Source organism: Gymnoscopelus microlampas (assembly GCF_963454915.1).
Source record: "Gymnoscopelus microlampas genome assembly, chromosome: 1".
Classification (NCBI taxonomy): Eukaryota; Metazoa; Chordata; class Actinopteri; order Myctophiformes; family Myctophidae; genus Gymnoscopelus; species Gymnoscopelus microlampas.
Window position 1 is genome coordinate 6,361,638 of NC_139962.1, and position 19,539 is coordinate 6,381,176.

At 40.1% G+C, this 19,539-nt stretch overlaps 1 protein-coding gene across 1 annotated transcript in view; it reads right to left on the reverse strand.

Annotated features, from left to right (window-relative positions):
- Window positions 1-19,147, reverse strand: part of ddb1 (damage-specific DNA binding protein 1) — a 143,085-nt gene extending 123,938 nt beyond the window's left edge. The window contains exons 1-6 of the mRNA XM_084061288.1: window positions 18,980-19,147; window positions 16,468-16,616; window positions 15,494-15,610; window positions 10,828-11,049; window positions 8,216-8,330; window positions 6,316-6,413 (exon numbers count right to left, since the gene is read on the reverse strand). Of these exons, the coding sequence (XP_083917414.1) occupies window positions 6,316-6,413; window positions 8,216-8,330; window positions 10,828-11,049; window positions 15,494-15,610; window positions 16,468-16,616; window positions 18,980-19,040 (762 nt within the window). The 5' untranslated portion in view covers window positions 19,041-19,147. The remainder of the gene's footprint in view (window positions 1-6,315; window positions 6,414-8,215; window positions 8,331-10,827; window positions 11,050-15,493; window positions 15,611-16,467; window positions 16,617-18,979) is intronic.
- Window positions 19,148-19,539: the final 392 nt, after the last annotated feature.

The window sequence follows — 19,539 nt, forward strand, 5'->3', positions numbered from 1 at the left end:
GCTTGTAGATCGGCTATTTTTGGCAAAGAGGCTATAGGTGTAGAGGGAAAGAAGAGCAGACCACGTAAACAAAAAATGTTGAATCTGAAACACAATTTTATACGATATAGAGGGGGTCCCTGCTTCATCTCTCTCTCAGCTAGGCGGTCCTTGGACTGACAACGTTGAAGACCCCTGCCCTAGACACTTTCTGCATTAGGTCGTGACCAGGCTTTTCTCTTTGCAGATGAGTAAGGCTGGGAACGAGGCTGTACGCCAATGATGTGAGGAGCTCTGCATCCAACTGCCATCTGAGCACTTGTTACGAAATCAAACCGCACCAAAATGAACAGTTCTATCTGTGTGTTGCACTTGAGGCCCTTATTTTAGCTTGTAGGGTGTGAAAGAATTTCATCAGGCTTAATGGGTGATACGGATCGATCTACTTATAATCCAGAATAATGGATAAATGGGCACATGATGAGATCATGCGTGTCCAATATAACAATGGTCTCGATAAAACATCACATTGATCGACAGCTACAGCCCTCTCATAGTGTGTGAGTGTGATATTATTGAACAGTTTCATTTTATCATCTTACAGAGTATGTTAAATAAAAAATGTGAAAACCTCATCTAAAGTAATAGGTGCTTTCATCTGGAGAAAGCTGCTCAAGCATGGAAAATAGAGCCATAAAAAACATCCACAATCACACGCACGTGTGTGCACAACGCCTTGCATCTCTGCAGCTCGCTGGACATTGTATACGTTTCAGGGGTGATGCAACTTTGAGGATGGAGAGGGCCACTATATTTCCACACTCACTCCAGAGGGCCACATTGCATATACTGTCGGGCAATGCTATGTCACACAAGAGTAGCAAAAATAGCAGATCTACAAGCTCAAAACGTGTCGCAGTGCGACGCGTTTTGAGCTTGTAGATCTGCTATTTTTGCTACTTTTGAAAAATCCTGTTTTTTGTTTTGCTATTTTTGAATTGGAATCCTGTTTTTTTTTTGTGCTATTTTTGATTGGAATCCTGAAAAGTAACATTTTAACACATTGAGTGCCAAAAACGGTCCGGACCGTTTTTCATAATCCAAACGAGGTGTGCCAAAAACGGTTATGGCCATTTTTGGAAAAAAATATTTAATATATAATATATAATATTTTTTCCCTTCACAGCACCAGGAGATATCATTTTACGAAGATTTAGACTCCAATCCACTTCCTGGTTAACTTATGACTTCAAAAGCCTGTATCTCGGCTCCTGTGTACTTTTTGTTTTTACTATGTATTTTTGACTATTTTCAACTGGCTGCAACTATGGAACGGATTACCGAATGTTTTTAATCTTTTCCCCACGATTGTGCGAGACCTCTATGTGTGTAATGAGGGGATCACCGTGAGGACGGTGATCACTGAAAATATTTTGTGACTACTTGAAAAAGGTTAAAAAATGGTTAAAAATCCAGGCACTCAACGTACACTTTTTTAAAACACCCCTGGCACTCAATGTGTTAATTTAATTTAAAATGCACTTAGTTATCCTTATATTAACTTTATGAACTTAAATACAAATACATTGGACATAAAAAAGACAATAGAATATTAATACTAGTCATTAAGCTATAGACTGAAGTAATCAAAGCGGGTCATGTTTCCAACTGTAACAGCTGAAATCAATAATATATCAGTGTTCTGATATTAACCTGCGGGCCGCACTAAGTGAAGGTGGGGGGGCGCAAGTGGCCCCCGGGCCGCCAGCTGCCCATATATATGCGCAAGAGGAACACCCTGTGAATGCTCTGTACATGTTCATGCATGCATCTTGTTAAATATTCACAAGAGGAGCTGATTCATACACACAAGATGTACTGTAAGTGCCACTGTGTGATTGTGACGAATGACGATGAAAGAGAAACGGCTTCGTTTCAGAGTGGAATACTAACGAATGGAAGACCACACACAGTCAGGCACTAAAAGTTAAAGAAGATTATGATTTCACCTTCATAACATATTGGTTTTGAATAGTCGCATAGCAACAGCACGAGCTGCTTAACCCCTTCAATCCTGGAACGCTATCTGTGTCACTTTTAGATTTCTTTGGGCTATTCAAAATAGCAGATACACAAGCTCATAGCGCGGCACCGAGTGCCGCGCTATGAGCTTGTAGATCTGCTATTTTTGGTAAACAAAATCGTGAGAATGTGTGCACATCTTTGCTTCTGGGGATTCCTGGAACAAAATATTTTGAGAGGGGGGTTCGCGAACAAAAAGGTTTGAGAACCACTGATATAGGTGGTTCTCAATAGCAACATAAGTTTAAAAAAAAAAACTGTTAGGATTTAGAAGACATTTGTAGAATCAGCCAGAAGCAAAGATTTGAGTTAAAAATGTTCGCTTTAAAAAAAACTAATATATTCAAAGATTTGCACAACTTTTCAAAACATTTCAAAAACAATTGCTAACCTACAAGCTCGTAGATCTGTTATTTATGAATAGCCCAAAGTATAAAATAATGGTTATATAGCTTTAAAAAAAATCTAAAATGACACAGCAGTATGCGTTCCCGGATTGAATGGGTTAACACTCTCATTCATGTATGAGAACACTTGACTCATAATGTCTGCCAGAGAGGCCTGGATCTAAGGTGTGAGCCTGACCGTGGTGCATACAGTCACAGTACAGAAAACACTTCAACAAGCAGAACATATTTTACTGTACGTGCTGCTGCTGCTGTGGCCAAATGAGGAACATTAAACAGCTTTTGGAACATTTCCAGATGCTTTAGTCAAGTGTGTTGTCTTGCCTTGTAAGCAAGAACTGGGCTTTAGGAGGAAAAAAGGCAGACTTTAGCCCTTAAGATGTTTGCTCCTCGATTAATGTTTACTGTTTGGTGGGGGGAAATCTGTTTCGTTGCAAGTAACACTGGTTTAGCAAAAGGAAATAGCCCAGTTACAATCGTTAATTAAAGCTGGTTTTGCTGCTGCTAATTGACTTGTTCCGAGTTATCAGCATATTTCTGAAATCCTCAACAGTTGAAGACGGTGTACTTCTGTAGAATGTAGATATTACCGTGGGAAAATGAAGCTAGAGGAATTGACGGAACACAAACAGACAAATTAACTTAATTAATTTAGCAGAAGGCTGTTTGTGATGAACAAAGAGCTCAACAGTTAATTAATTGAACCAATTGATTTATCACTATTTTGGCATGGACACCGTAGTTATACATTAGGGTTACCTGGGTTTAGAGTTGGGTTAATCGGACTAATTGATTTAGCTGATTTTAAAACAAAATCTGTGTGGATTCGTTGATAAAGTCCCCTCAAAGAGTGCCGCGCTACGAGCTTGTAGATCTGCAATTTATGTTTTGTAAATGGTTAAGATTTGTGCAAATCTTTGATTATATATATATTATATATATTATTTTAAAGCGAACCTTTGTAACTCCAATCTTTGTTTCTGGAATAATTGATCTGCGGCTAAATCCTCCTATAAATTCTACAAAGCTCTGAGTGAGCACGTCCCCAAAATCTCTTCTGCCCGGTTCTCCTCAATGGCTGGAGCAATTGATCTGCATTTACTCACAGCCATTGACCATTATTACCATGTGCCGTGAAACAAGCGGACCATGACGCACGTTGGACGCTCATATCCCCCGATGTTCGCTTTAAAAATATATACATATATATATATATATATATATTCAAAGATTTGCACAAACTTTCAAGATTCTTCAAAAGATTGCAGATCATAGGGCGGCACTCTGTGCCACGTTATGAGCTTGTAGATCTACTATTTTTGAATAGCGAAATAAATCTTAAAATGACACAGATGCATTCTTAATGATTAAATTACCCATCGTTATCGAATCGGTACTTTGTATCAACCGATACACATGCAAAAATGGTGTCGGTGCATCTCTAGTGCTGAAGTGTATGATCAAGCACAAACAAAAGTGAAACCTTCCATCTAGAAGTGAGCCCAGTGGTGCAGTGAGAGTGAGAGAACACTCCTAGTCCTAATTATAGACATGAGACAGTCTTTGAGCTTCAGCACATAGTTAGAGACCACGTCTTCATCTTCAACACGTTGAACAACACTCAACTCTGAGAACAAAGTGACGTCGCACATCTGAGACACACACTACAAAAAAATAATCATATGCGTGTTAAAGAGATGTCAATATTTGGGGCATTTTGACTGTTTTAAAAACACCCAAAACTTTTCAGTGCTATGCAGAGATAGCACATGAAACAGCCCAAAAAGAATCCATCATGAATTAACCACTTAACCGCAGATTCTAAAAACGCCTTCTAAATCCTGAGTCTGACCCAAGTTCAACTTCAAATGTGTATGCTATGATCTCATAGCATTCGGGGACCGTAACCGTGACGACAGAGCCCACAGCCACGTGGCCACGCCACAATCTCCGCTGAATTCACAAAAACGATAATAAAAAGATATAGGGTTAAGCTTGAAACCCACAGGGCGCCCAAGTTAACCCATTGAGACCTGAAGCCGATTCTACATGTCTTCTAAATCCCAACAGTTTTCTGAAAAACGTATGTTTCTATATCAGTGGTGCTCAATCTTTTTCATGTCAAGGACCCCCAAAATTATATGTATTTGGCCGCCGACCCCCATCAAAATATTTTGTTCCAGGGACCCCCCCAGAAGCAAAGATTTTAGTTAAAATGTTCGCTTTAAAAATATATATATTCAAAGATTCCCACACATTTTCACGATTTTTCTAAAAAATAGCAGATCTACAAGCTCATAGCGCGGCACTCGGTGCCGCGCTATGAGCTCGTAGATCTGCTATTTTTGAATAGCCCAAAGTGTAAAATAATGCTTTTTAGCTCAAATCTAAAAATGACACAGTTCCAGGTCTTAATGGGTTAATGAATGACCAGACGGACACGCACGAACGCAGATTTTTTTCCCTCGCTGTGATGTTTCGGGCTCATGCCCTTCATCAGACCTGTGTTGATGTACTTACTGAAATATTGTAAGCCATACATGGGCAACGTGCGGCCCGGGGGCAACGTGCGGCCCCCCACCTTCACTTAACGCGTCCCCCAGGTCAATATTTGGTATACTGATATATTATTGATTTCAGCTGTTACAATTCCAAACATGCAAACATGACCCGCTTTCATTCCTTCAGTCTATATTAGTAGCTTAATGACTGGTCTTTTTAATGTCCAATGTACTTGTATTTAAGTTCAAAAAGTTAACATAAGTATAACTAAATGTATTTGAAATTTCATAAAAATGTTACTTTTCAAAAAAATCTGGATTCCAATTTAAAAAATTGCAAAAATAGCAGATCTACAAGCTCAAAACGCGTCACAGTTTTGAGCTTGTAGATCGGCTATTTTTGCAACTTTTGTGTGACATATAGAATGGTGAAGTTCGGCATTCATTTACGAAAAAAAGTTTAAATACAGCTATAAGAGGTTTCTGTACAGTATATGCAACGTGGCCCTCTGGAGTGGGTGTGGAAATATAGTGGCCCTCTCCATCATCAAAGTTGCATCACCCCTGTTGTAAGGCCATAATGTTTCGTCCACCTATATTGTCCATGCTCATCTGGCTGCCTACACACCTGAACCATTATGTTGGATGCAAAAGCGTTCTTCACTGATAAATAAATATCTCCCAGTAGTTTCCAACCCCCCCCCCCAGTGGCGTGCACACACAAGCACACACAAGCCCACAACGCCTCGCAGCGCGAGGCGTTGTGGGCTTGTAGATCTGCTATTTTTGGCTAAAGTTCTCCTCAGAAAAGGGATGCTAGGTTTCGAGTGGTTATGGTAAAAAGAAAAATCATATCACATAAAGATTTGGCGGACCCCCTGTAGTAACTCTGAGGACCCCCTAGGTGTCCCAGACCCCCTGTTGAAGACCCCTGCTGTAAACAGGAAAAACAAAAAAACTTTTTTTTCCCCTTTTTTTCATAAGGGCACTTCTGGTCAAGAGGGCAAAGGGCAGGTGCTCTAGCACCACCTAGAGTCTATCTGTGCACGTCCCTGCATCTGGCTGCCTACACACCTGAACCATTATGTTGGATGCAAAAGCGTTCTTCACTGATATATAAATATCTCCCAGTAGTTTTCCCCCCAACTGTATCTTCCACATAAAAAAAAGAAAACCTCTGAAATCAACCAGGCTGCAGTGCTTTTCATTGAAAAGTAAACACCACAAAAAGACATAAAAAGCTAAAGTAATATCCAAATATGTAAAGTGCTATTGTGCAGAGACAGAAAAAAAAACAAATTCCAAATGCATGGAAAAGCGTCCTTGCATAATAATACTAAACTCACCTTGATAGTGGGTGGTGCGATGGCCAAGTATTTGTCTCCATTGTGGTAGGTGATGGATTCCTGTCCAATGATTATAGCACCCCCAAATGGCTCCGGCACTGAAAGACAGGCCGTAAACGGACCATCATTCACTCTCCAAACACAATTTCACACGCTGACAATCTGTTATAATTCTTCTCAAGTGAACACTTTGGTGAGTGAGGAGACAGCGCCGTTTATCAAAGACAGCCCGGGCTGTGACCCAGGGGACTTATTTGTGTCAAGTCCTGCATAAATTGTCTTCGCTGCATATTCATCTCTCTAATATTGACACTCGGGTGTGCAGCTAGTCTAATGTAGTTGTAGTGTTTTAAAGCTTTAATGTGAGAACTGAACTGTTCTTTTGTCTGCAGTTCCCACATTAAAGCTGCACTAGGTAACTTGTTTTAACCCATTAAGACCTGAGGCCGATTCTGCAAAATGTCTTCTAAATCCTAACAGTATTCTGAATAAACGTTATGTTTCTATATCAGTGGTGCTCAAACTTTTTCATGTCAAGGACCCCCAAAATGATATGCATTTGGCCGCGGACCCCCCCATCTCAAAATATTTTGTTCCAGGGACCCCCAGAAGCAAAGATTTGAGTTAAAAATGTTCGCTTAAAAACAATATGTATTCAAAGACTTGCACACATTTTCACCATTTTTCAAAAATAGCAGATCTACAAGCTCATAGCGCGGCACTCGGTGCCGCGCTATGAGCTTGTAGATCTGCTATTTTTGAACAGCCCAAAGTGTAAAATAATGCTTTTCAGCTCAAATGAAAAAATGACACAGATGCGTGACCCCCGGATCAAGCGGGCAGACTCTATTAGATCAATGGAAAAGAAAAATCAGCACTTGCGCAGGAAACCGGGTTCAAATCCGGGAGGAAAGTTTGTAATTTACAAAAAAAAAACACAAAACGTTAAGAGTAAGGAGATTTCTACCCCGACAGCAACGACATGTATATAGTTGGCAAACAGCAACGCAGTAAACCATAGATATTCAACGTGCGGCCCGCGGGCCACGTGCGGCCCGCGAGGAGCTTCCTTGTGGCCCCTGGCCATATTCCCCCAAAAAAAATATATATATATATATATTTATTTATTTTTAATTTTCATAATTATTATTTATGTAAATATATGTTCGTTTTTATGTTATCAAAGTTAAAACAGTACAAATTATTTATCCTTCATTAGTTCTTGAAAGGCCATCTTTCATTGGAACTTAAAGGGGCTACACCATGAATTAAAAAAATATATATTATATATAAATATTGCCCCCTAATACGTTTTAAACAGGTTGTAAGCCTAAAAATAATCCAGATATTTTTTCTCACAATCTGACTGTCTGTCATTCCAAGCTTTTTCAGCTGCAATACCAAAACGTCCTATTGGGCAGGGGGGAGCTACTGAGCAATTCTGTCTGGCCATCGTCAATGCAAAATCTGTGCAAGTGACATCACTTGCACAGCCATTCTGAAATGGCCTGTTCAGACACGCCCATTTAGGAAATCCATGAAATGAGCATGAATGACTGAATGTTAAAAAAAAATATTTTTTGGGGTACAAGAGACACTGGGGAGCCCAAAAAATACTAAAAACCTAAAAAAAAATGAAATTCATGGTGTAGCCCCTTTAACTTAGAACCTTAAATAGAACCGAATTACACCGAATTAGACCGGAAAAAAGGTTGATTTATATTGGTCAAATAGAACCGAATTAGACCCAAATTAGACCCAAATTAGACCCAAAAAATTTCGCGCACACGCGCGCAAATTGTGCGCGCACTGTGTGGTCCCCAACTCCAAATTATTTTACAGTTGTGGCCCCCTGCCTAATCTAGTTGAATACCCCTGCAGTAAAACCATCTCTACTCACCAGGGATGACCATGGATGCCTCAGCCTCCACATTCTCCTGTTTCCAGGGACCCTTGTTGAACTCCTTCTCTCTCAGGGACACCTCGTAGGTCTTCACGTGGCGGCCCTGGGGGTCCTAAAGAAAGAGACACACAACACACAGGGTTATATTAAGACCTTCACAAATACAGCACGTCTTTCATGTGGACAGCATGACAGCACCGCAAGAAAGGCAAGGCAGCCTCTATTCGCTTTAAAATTATTCAAGGCAAATCCTACATATTAAGTGGTGGAAAGTAACTAAGTACACTTACTTAAGTACTGTACTTAAGTGCAATTTTGAGGTATTTGTACTTTACTTGAGTGTTTCCAATTTCCAATACTTTTACTCCACTACATCTCAGAGGCAAATACTGTACTTTTACTCCACTACAATTATTTAAAAACTTTAGTTACTAGTTACTTTTCAGATATAAATTATGATATTATAAAACATACATTAACCACTTTAGACCTATTTTATACATAGGCTATTTGAAAATAGCCGATCTACAATCGCGACGCGTTGTGAGCTTGTAGATCTGCTATTTTCAAATATTTAGTACTACGAGAGACCGAGTGGAGCCGTTTGCAGCTTGCACAGTTAAAGGAGCCAGCAGAGGTGGTTTGGTTTGGGCATCTAGTAGTACCGATGCCTCCTGGGGTAGTATACCTCCCCTAGGGGAGGATTTTCCAGGCACAACAAGCTGGGAGGAGGCCACGGGGCAGACCAAGGCCCAGATGGGGGGGGATTATATCTCCCACGTTGGCCTTGGAACGCTTCGGAATGAATGCCACCAGTCAGAGCTGGGCAACGTGGCCAGGGAGAAAGGGGAAGCCTGGGGATATTCTCTGCTGGAACTGCTACCTCTGCAACCCAGCTCTGGATAAAGCAGATGAAGATTCCACCACAGTACAGTTCCCTTGATTAAAAATACTGTATGAGATAAAAACAACAGGTGTTTTTTAAATGCATGTAAACGGGACTTGGACGCTTCCAAGTGCCGAACTTGTATTTCCTAGGTTAATTGCCCAACCGTGGACATTCAACAGAAACTGTTTCTATTTCCCCTGCACGCACGCACGCACACACACACACACACACACACACACACACACACACACACACACACACACACACACACACACACACACACACACACACACACACACACACACACAAGGTATTCATGTCCACGTAAAGGAGAGCATGCAAAGACACAAATATTAACCCATTAAGACCTGAGGCGATTCTTAAAAATGTTTTCTAAATCCTAAGTTTTTTGAAAAAAATCTAAACTTTTTTTTTCAAGATTTTTCAAAAATAGCAGATCTACAAGCTCATAGCGCGGCACTCGGTGCCGCGCTATGAGCTTGTAGATCTGCTATTTTTGAATAGCCAAAGAAATCTAAAGTGACACAGATGCGGTCCAGGTCTTAATGGATTAAAAGGTACTGTTAAGGTTACATTCACAAAATCATGGCATATGTCTTCATGACACAATAAGCATATTACTCAGTACTCTATGGGTATAGAGGTTATGCGCGTGACATCATCTTACCCGGAAGTTATACAGGAACGCCTACTGAGTGGCAAAAAAAAAAAGAATTCGGGCCTTGACAGCCCATACATCCAAACTGATCTGATCGTATTAAACAACATTAAACTCACCAACATGGCAGCTGTACAGAAAGCTTGAATCATCCTCTAACTGCAAATGTTGTGTTTCATAAAAGTCCACCGTAGAGACATGTTATGAGCTACTTTGTCAATGAATTCCATGCAGGTGATTATTTTTCTAAGTGTCAGTGTTTAGAAGCGCTCGTTTTCAACAACACAACGTCCTGCTGCCTCCTGCATTATGTGACATTTAGAAACAGGTGGTACGCAGGACCGTTGGGCGATTTCCAACAAGCGATTCCAAACCCCAACGCTCCATGCTGCTTAATGTTTTACCACTCAGTCTAGATGAGGGGGGGCGTGTATATGTGGCTACCAATTATGGAAGAGACAGCCAGTGGTGTAAAGTACGTAACTAAGTACATTTACTCAAGTACTGTACTTAAGTACAATTTTGAGGTACTTTTATTTTTACTGGAGTATTCCCAATTGTTACTTCTACTCCACTACATCTCTGAAGCAAATATTGTACTTTTACTCCACTACAATTATATGAAAACTTTAGTTACTAGTTACTTTTCAGATATGAATTATGATATTATAAAACCTACATTAACCACTTTAGCCATATTTTATACATAGGCTATTTGAAAATAGCCGAGCTTGTAGATCTGCTATTTTCAAACATTTTATTACTTTTGGTACTTTAAGTACATTTTTATACCAATACTGTTGTACTTTTACTCAAGTCAATTTTGAATTGCGGACTTTTACTTGTAACAGAGTACTTCTACTGTACATTGCAGTATTGATACTTTTACTTAATTAAAACATTTGAGTACTTTTTCCACCACTGGAGACAGCACAGTACTACCTTTTTGCCTCCTTTTTTGGGCCTCCCAGGGTGTTGAAACCCTCTTAACAGCCAGCCCTGTGGGTATAATGTCCTAGAGGCTGTCCTTTCAGCCTATACCTGGTAGATGAAGCAGACGGTGGGCGCCTGGCAGCCGTACAGGAAGTGCACGTCGATGACCTGCAGCTCCTCCAGGCGGATGTTGAAGGCCTTGAGCTCGCGGTTCTCTCGGTCCAGCGGGATGACCTTGAACAGGCCGTCGTACAGCCTCAGGCCGATCATGCGGCACTCTGGGTCCACGATGCCAATGATGCCCGTCTCCGACGGGCGGCCGATGCGATCCTGACAACGTTGACAAAGAGATAAGAGACCGTTTAAGTCCTAGATCAGTGTTTCTCAACCTTCTTAATGTCAAGACCCCCCCCGCCCCGTGTGTGATACCATTTGTATGTATCCCTTACACCATTGGTTCTCAAAGTGGGGTCCGGGGACCCCCAGGGGTCCTTGAGGGAGTTCCAGGGGGTCCCCAGCTAAATGATAGGCACCAAATGGACCCTTATGGGTCTGTAACTCTGAGAGTGTACAAATGGAACCAAATGGACCCTAACGGGTCCATTTGGTTCCATTTGTACACTCTCAGAGTTAAATTGACATAGATTTTACAATATACATTGCGGTCCAAGTGATAGAAATGCCATTAAATGGGGGTCCGTAGCCCTAATGCATGTCAAACTGGGGGTCCTTGAAATTAAAATGGTTGAGAATCACTGCTAGAGCCGTAAAACAATCTTCTCTTATGGGGGTCCCTGGCATATCTTTTGAAATGGGGGTCCACGGGCTATTAAGTGTCAATTTGGGGGTCCTTGACATGAAAAAGTTTGAGAACCTCTGCCTTACACCACTGGCACTGTTTCCCAAACAGTGGCTCCGGACCCATCTTTGGGTAACGGACCAATGTGTATGGTGTTGCGAGTGAATGACTCCTTTTTTAATGTTATATATATACACACACATACACATATATTATTTCAAATGATTGTTTTAATTTTAAACAAAAAAATCTCAACTTTATCAGTTAAAAACAACAAAAGTATTTCATAAATGAAATCAAATAATAATCCATGAATAAATAATTAAAAAGTTTAAGAACTAGTGAAAATAGCAGATCTACAAGCTTGTGGGCTTGTAGATCTGCTATTTTCACTTTTTAACTTAAGACCACTTGTGGGTCTTCAGACTGTAAAATCCTAAAATGTTGATTCAACTTCTGGGTGGGTTTAAATAATGCAAAACCAGAAGGATGCCAAGGACAGGACAGTTCAGTGCGCCACGCAAGGCTTTGGAAAACACCAGAGCTTCACTAATCCAGTTTCTCTTGACAGATTAAGAATTAGCGAACTATAAGACATGATGTTTGAACAACAGCTGCATTAAAAAGCATGAAGCTGGACTCAAAGGGTCGTAGCATCCAATTATATTTGTTCAGTTAATTAAGCCTTCTTCTGTCTGTTTTCTTCATTACACTTACATCACTTTAGCAATTTAGGCTAGTATATCTACTACAGCAGCAGACAACTCTCCATGGATATCAAGTAATAAACCATACCAGTAAATAGATATTTGAGTGGGCCATCGAGAACTGTCACAGGCTAGATGCCATGAAATCTAGTTTAAATTGGAATCAGGACCGCATGTGACTAATTGGCATCATCATCAGCGCACTGTCATCCAAAACCCACTCTGACGGATGTATACCTTGTCAGCTGTGGTCACACAAGCCAGTTTATTTCATTTATTCCCCTAATTAAATTAATCACCCAGTACAAATTTTCCTCGTCCATGAGTCATGACATACTTTGTTGATACAAGCTTTGAGATAACAGGAAAAGTAATCAGCTATATAACTAAACAAAGGTGATAATGAGTCTTGACAACATGTCACTGTCTTTCTGCTTTCTGCAAAACAACAGCCAGAAACACAGTATGCAGTGTGAAAGGCTGCTGCTGGTGCAAAGAGTTGTGTAGGCACATCATCTCCAAGTGTGTGGAAACGCATCATCTGGTGGATTCGATGCGTTAAGTATGATAATAAGAAAGCCTGTTTTGTGATATTAACCCTTTAGCCCATGAATGCCTGAGGCTCCGATTCTACAAGATGTCTTCTAAATCTTGACAGTTTTTTTGAAAAAAACGTACCGGTATGTTGCTATGTCAGTGGCTCTCAAACTTTTTCATGTCAAGGTCCCCCCAAAATGTATTTGGCCGCGGACCACCATCTCAAAATATCTTGTTCCAGGGACCCCCAGAAGCAAAGATTTGAGTTACAAATGTTCGCTTTAAAAATATATATATATTCAAAGATTTACACAAATTTTCAAGATTTTTCAAAAATAGCAGATCTACAAGCTCGTAGTGCGGCACTCGATTGATTAGCCCAAAGTGTAAAATAATGCTTCTTTTAGCTCAAATCTAAAAATGACACAGATGCGTTCCAGGTCTTAACTCATTCACTGCCACTGACGTAATTAACGTAATTAACCAATACTGCCACTGACGTAAAAAACGTTTTGGTTTTTTTTTTCAAAAAAAAAAATGTTTTTCTTTTTTTAAGCAAACATTTTTAACTCTGCTTATACAACTTCTGGGGGTCCCCGGAACAAAATATTTTGAGATGGGGGTCCACGGCCAAATGCATACTGTACAATACCATTTTTGAGAACCACTGATAGCAACATACCTCAAAAAACTGTTAGGATTCAGAAGACATTTGTAGAATCCCCAGAAGCAAAGATTTGAGTTACAAATGTTCGCTTATAAAAAATATATACATATATATACGCGCCAAGCCAACCATATGGCTGCAACATCTGTAGATGGATTCCAGCCGGAGCCATGTGTTGCAGGTTGTTAACCCTCAACTTCCTGGTGTCTCTCTACACTTCCTAGCCTTTATGAGGAAATAATTACCTGCAACTATATTTAAAAAAAAAAAAAGAATATAAGATACTGGTGGGCAGACGGTCTTCCCTCAGTGACTGGACTAAAAAGACAGCCTTTGGCAAGAATCCCATGTTTTGCAGAAGAAAATAAATGCAGTAATTCAATGACTGTGGCCAAACCGGGAGAGCATCCACCGTCTTCATTTTAGATTTTTGCGTTGGCTATTCAAAAATAAAATCCTTAAAAAAAGTGTGAAAACTACTGATTCAGAAGGCAGTTGTAGAATCGACCTTAGGTCTTAATGGGTTAAAGACATCCTGTTATGTCCTTCGCAGTCACCTACTGTACCGGGAGATTTTGGACGGACAGGAATATCTTTTTGTCATTTAAAAAGAAATCACTAGAAATTACAGTAGCATAAAAAGGAGCAGGAAGTCCAATAGGGCCGCAAGTATGTTCTTCTACAAGCTCAACAGATCCACAAACTGACCGGCAATTTCTCTGGCTTTTGTCATTAAGGAATCGGCCAAAAACTGGCAATTACCGGGCCTAACGCAATCACTGTTCTGTGTACTGTGTATCTTATCTTTCCTTGCGTTTAACAGGAGGAAGGAAACAAAATAGATAAACTCCGGCCCGGGCCGCTGGTCTGGCAGTCTGGCCACCTAGGCTGCAACGCAGCCTGACAGCGTGTCGCGAGTTCGAATCCCGATCCCGACGACCTTTGCTGCAAGTCACTCCCCAACTCTCTCCCCATTTCCTGTCAGTCTACTGTCCTATAAAATAAAAGGCATAAAAGCCCCAAAAATACATCTTTAAAAATAAATAAATAGATAAACTCCCTAAAAACATTTGGGTGTGTCTGGTGTCTCAGCTCTCTCAGCTCTCTGCCCTTAGTTTCACATCTCTCTACACTGACCTTTGTGAAATGAAGAACGCATAATAACGCATTTCAAGGTATTGTGTGTTGATTGAGCAATGAATGAATGTCCAGGAGATCTATATTGTTGTTGTCGGGCAGAAACCTCTTTTATCCATATTCTAACTTTTTGTGTTTTTTTCGTAAATGAATTCCCTACTTGATCATAATATAGCGTCACACAAAACTATCAACAATTGCAGATCTACAAGCTTTGAGCTTGTAGATCTGCTACTTTTGATATGTTTGAATTTGAACCCTGAAAGATAACAGTTTTGGACATATGAGGTTTCCACCTGACAGAGACCATATTCATATAATACAAAGTTCTTAAAGAGCTGTTTGGGTTAACCCTCTGAGACCTGGAACTTTTTAGATTTGAGCTAAAAAGCATTATTTTACACTTTGGCTATTGAAAAGTAGCTGAGATCTGCTATTTTTGAGAAATCGAGAAAATTTGTGCAAATTTTTTAATATGCATTTTTTCAAGCGAACATTTTTAACTCTATTCTTTGCTTCTGGGGGTCCCTGGAACAACATATTTTGAGATGGGGGTCAGCGGCCAAATACATATAAGTTTGGGGGTCCTTGACATGAAAAAGTTTGAGAACCACTGATATAGAAACATACGTTTTTCAGAAAACTGTTGGGATTTAGAAGACATTTGTAGAATCGGCTTCAGGTCTTAATGGGTTAAATGAAAAGGGGGGATAAGAATTGGATGTTGTAGATTACACAAACCATACACAACCATAGTTACAAAGTACAAAGGAATAGAACTCATGTTTTATAACTAGGATTCATGAGGACTTTCAAAGTTGTGTCACCTCTACCTTCCACATTTATGCCACGACTGGAATTCTCTTGACATGTTCCTGTTAAAACCACAACAAAACAAAGTGAATGACAGTGTTAGTTTGTACCCACCTGCACGTTGCCGTGTGCCCGTGTGATGATGTCGATGCTCTCTCCGTTCTGTTTGTACTCCAAGATGCAGGCGTTGTACTTTGATGTCAGGATGAACAGCAGATCCTTGCTCTCACCCTGCACATGGGAGGCAAAAAGACGTTGACATAAATGGGTTTGCAGCAGTGTTGATTTTGACAGCAAATTTTTATTTAGTTTTAGTCATAGTCTTTTGAATACAATTCCACTTAGTTTTAGTCATATTTTAGTCATCTGAAATGCTTTAGTTTTTGTCTAGGTTTAGTCGACTAAATATCATGAGATTATAGTCGACTAAAACTACAGTTGATTTAGTCGACTAAAATGTATTTTGGCGGTGCCTCGATGGCGTCGTAATGGCTGATTTTATACTTGGTTGCATGCTGAAAATAGCCGATTTACAAGCTCTAGCACTATAGAGCCTGCCTGCTTGCTCAGGGGATGAATTGAATCTTGACCAACATCAGGTCAAAATTCGGGTCAGATCCTGTGTCTAGGTGAGACATGATCTTTGACACAATCTTAATGTCTCAATAGAAGAGCAGGGAGACCAAATACAAACACCCCAATTATATAAGTTATATTGTATTAACATAGTCTACCATACAGATTGTATAAGTTATATTGTATTAACATACTCTACCATACAGATTATATAAGTTATATTGTATTAACATACCCTACCATACAGATTGTATAAGTTATATTGTATTAACATACCCTACCATACAGATTGTATAAGTTATATTGTATTAACAATAAGTTACATAGTCAAATCTGCCAATAAACAAGCTCACGTGTAGATTGTCAGATTTGGCGGCTTGTAGTTTGGACGTATAGAATGGGTCTTAAAGCGGCACTATGTAACTTATTGTTAATACAATATAACTTATATGCGAATAAATGTTTTCCCCACCCCTACTCTCTCACAGACAGATACAAACTAAACGACTTGCCTTGGGTCTGAAGAGTTCCATGACGGCGATCTTGCCATACATGCCCACCTCCTTGACGGGCCTCAGGCCCTCTGCTGTGACCACATAGATCTCCAGTCTGGTGTTCTTGGCTATGAGCAGATTCAAGTCCTCCGCAGAGGTGAAGTGGCCTGTGGATTAGAGGGTTTATCACTGCAGCGAGGAAGATAATAACATTCAAAACCCTTTAGGCAACAGAGAAACTTAATTATAACATTGATTAAAAAGGAGCTGTGGCAAAGGCCTGTTTTTACACAGATTTTGGAATAAATCATTGTCACATATTGTTTGCTTATGGCATCCAGGGAGCCTTCGATTTAAAACGTACTAATAGTAATATTAGTCAAGCTGTGGGACACGGCTGCAGTTCTATGATTATTAAATAAAACTATCTTATAAATAATATTATACTACCACTACTAAGCCGAATGGTTTTCAAAGTGGGGATGGGGTTCCAGAGCAAACCCAGTTTCTTTATGCATTTATTTGTATTTAACCTTTATTTAACCAGAGAAAGCAATTTACGAACACATTCGTTAAAACAATACAAACAACACAATGTAAAACAACACTAACGTGAAAAACACTGTTTATAAAATGCACACGACTTAAACACTGAATGCATTACTGCAGAGCCAAACGGACAACAAATAAACAGGGCCAACAGTCTGAGAGACAGCAGCACTTATCCCTTGAGAATGTCCACAATAGACTTTAAAAGCCAACTTAGAGTATTTTAATTTCACTGCATCTCACTTGAAATTATTACAATACCACAAATGGTATGGGTAACCTATTTATATATCTGAATGCATGTATACAATTATTATGACATTTCTCTACGAGTGACTATAAACTAGATTTCAATCACGTTACCATGATGAATCTATTTCTAATAATATGGGCGAATAATAAGGTTCAAATATCACCACCTCTATCAATCCATTTCCAAATATGCAATTATGATGACATTCAACACCCAAAATAGAACAGATCTTGATTAATTGAATATACGGGACAACAATGGAAACAAGCCCTTTTTGATTGATTGATTGATTGAATGAAGACTTTATTAGAGGTTTGCAGAAAAAAGCACATGAAAGTACAGTTCAATACAAGGTAAGCTAATAGGAATTAAAAAAGAATGCCATAGAGGCGTGTTTCCATTGGGGTCCTCTGTACTCAATTCATAGTGACATTAAATGACAGACATAGATATAAACTACAATGCAGAATATCATATAAACTGTTTAAATTAAAGGAAAAACACCGGGGGACAGTTTTGAAGGAGAGTAGGGTTTTACCCTCCTTCAATACTTTTGGTAGGGCATTCCACATTGTTGTGGCATAGCAGGAGAACAAATTCAACCCCTTGTTTGTGCCAAATCTGGGTTGGACATGATCAGTGGAGCTACCTCGAGGTAGATCTGGTGTTGTGATTGTGGACTTCATTTACGTTTTTGAAGTGCTTTGACAGGTGCATGGCTATCTTAACGCTGTGGTGCCTTAGGGCTTTTTGTGTTATCCTTTTTAACATTATTGTATAACTGTACCTCTGTACTATTTACAAACTGTTAATAAAGTAAGTATTCAATCAATCAATCTACAAAGTAATGGTTATGATTGCCTTGATGCCTCTATGATGAAAGTCTCTTCTTGATCCAAGGCTATGACAAGTATGACATGTGTCCCCCTAAAACAGGGGTCTTCAACGTTTTCAGGCCAAGGACCCCCTAGCCGAGAGAGAGATGAAGTAGGGACCCACTCTATATTGTATAAAATTGTGTTTCAGATAAACTTTTGCTGCTCTTTTTTCCTTCTACACATAACTCTTTGCCAAAAAATAGCCGATCTACAAGCTCACAGTATTTCTGCTATTTTTTGGCAAAAGTTCTCCTCAGAAAAGGGATGCTAGGGTTCAAGTGGTTGATGTAAAACTAAATAATCATATCACACAAATATTTGGGGGACCCACTGTAGTAACTCTGAGGACCCCCTAGGCCCTAGGGGGTCCTCAGAGTTACTACAGGACCTAGAGGGGCCTAGGTGGTCCCGGACCCCCTGTTGAAGACCTCTGCCCTAAAAGAACATAATGTAAATAAATACAAGCTTGCAGATCTGCAAGATCTTGTTTTTGGGGGGGTAAGAAGAAGCCTGACACCCCCCTGGCACTACGCATGGAGCGCAAAGAACTTCAACAACTCATAGCCTCCATGTATGTAGCTGTCCTGTATGTACGAAACACACAATGACCAATGAATTGACCATTACATGTCCTTATTACTGTACATACTGTAATGATAAAGCATTAGCATACACAGCTAGCGGCCTGCAGCAGCAGCAGCACGGTGCTGTGTGTCTGCAGCACAGAGCGGGATGTAGCACTAGCATCATAGCTGGATACTAGTAGCATTAGCATGCAGCTTAGCTAGCTCTCTGTGTAGCAATGTGCGTAACAACACAATAAAAGGCTGATAAAACCTCTCATATTTACCCGTGACGCACGCGTTGACGGCCGTGGGCTTCTGGGCGGTGACCACGTAGTTGTACGACATTGTTTTAGTTTGGGTAAAAAACCACCAGCGGCGCAGTGTTTGAGCTTTATTATTATTATCCTGTTAGTTTTTTGTTTTTTTTTGCACAACTGTTGTAACACCATTGGTGGCCGTGATAAAGATGGTGCCGGAAACAGACACTGTGGTGTGCCGGAAACAGACACAACTGTTGTAACACTGTAGAGTCTACGGTGTAGAGCGTTGGTTCTCAAAGTGGGGTCCGGGGACCCCCAGGGGTACTTGAGGGGGTTCCAGGGGGTTCCCAGCTAAATGATGGATAGGAACCGAATGGACCCCTATGGGTCTGTATTCTTTAACTCTGAGAGTGTACAAATGGAACCAAATGGACCCTAACGGGTCCATTTGGTTCCATTTGTACACTCTCAGAGTTAAATTAACATTGATTTTACATTATAAATTGGGGTCCCAGAGATAGAAATGCCATTAAATGGGGGTCCATAGCCTAATGCATGTCACACTGGGGGTCCTTGAAATGAAA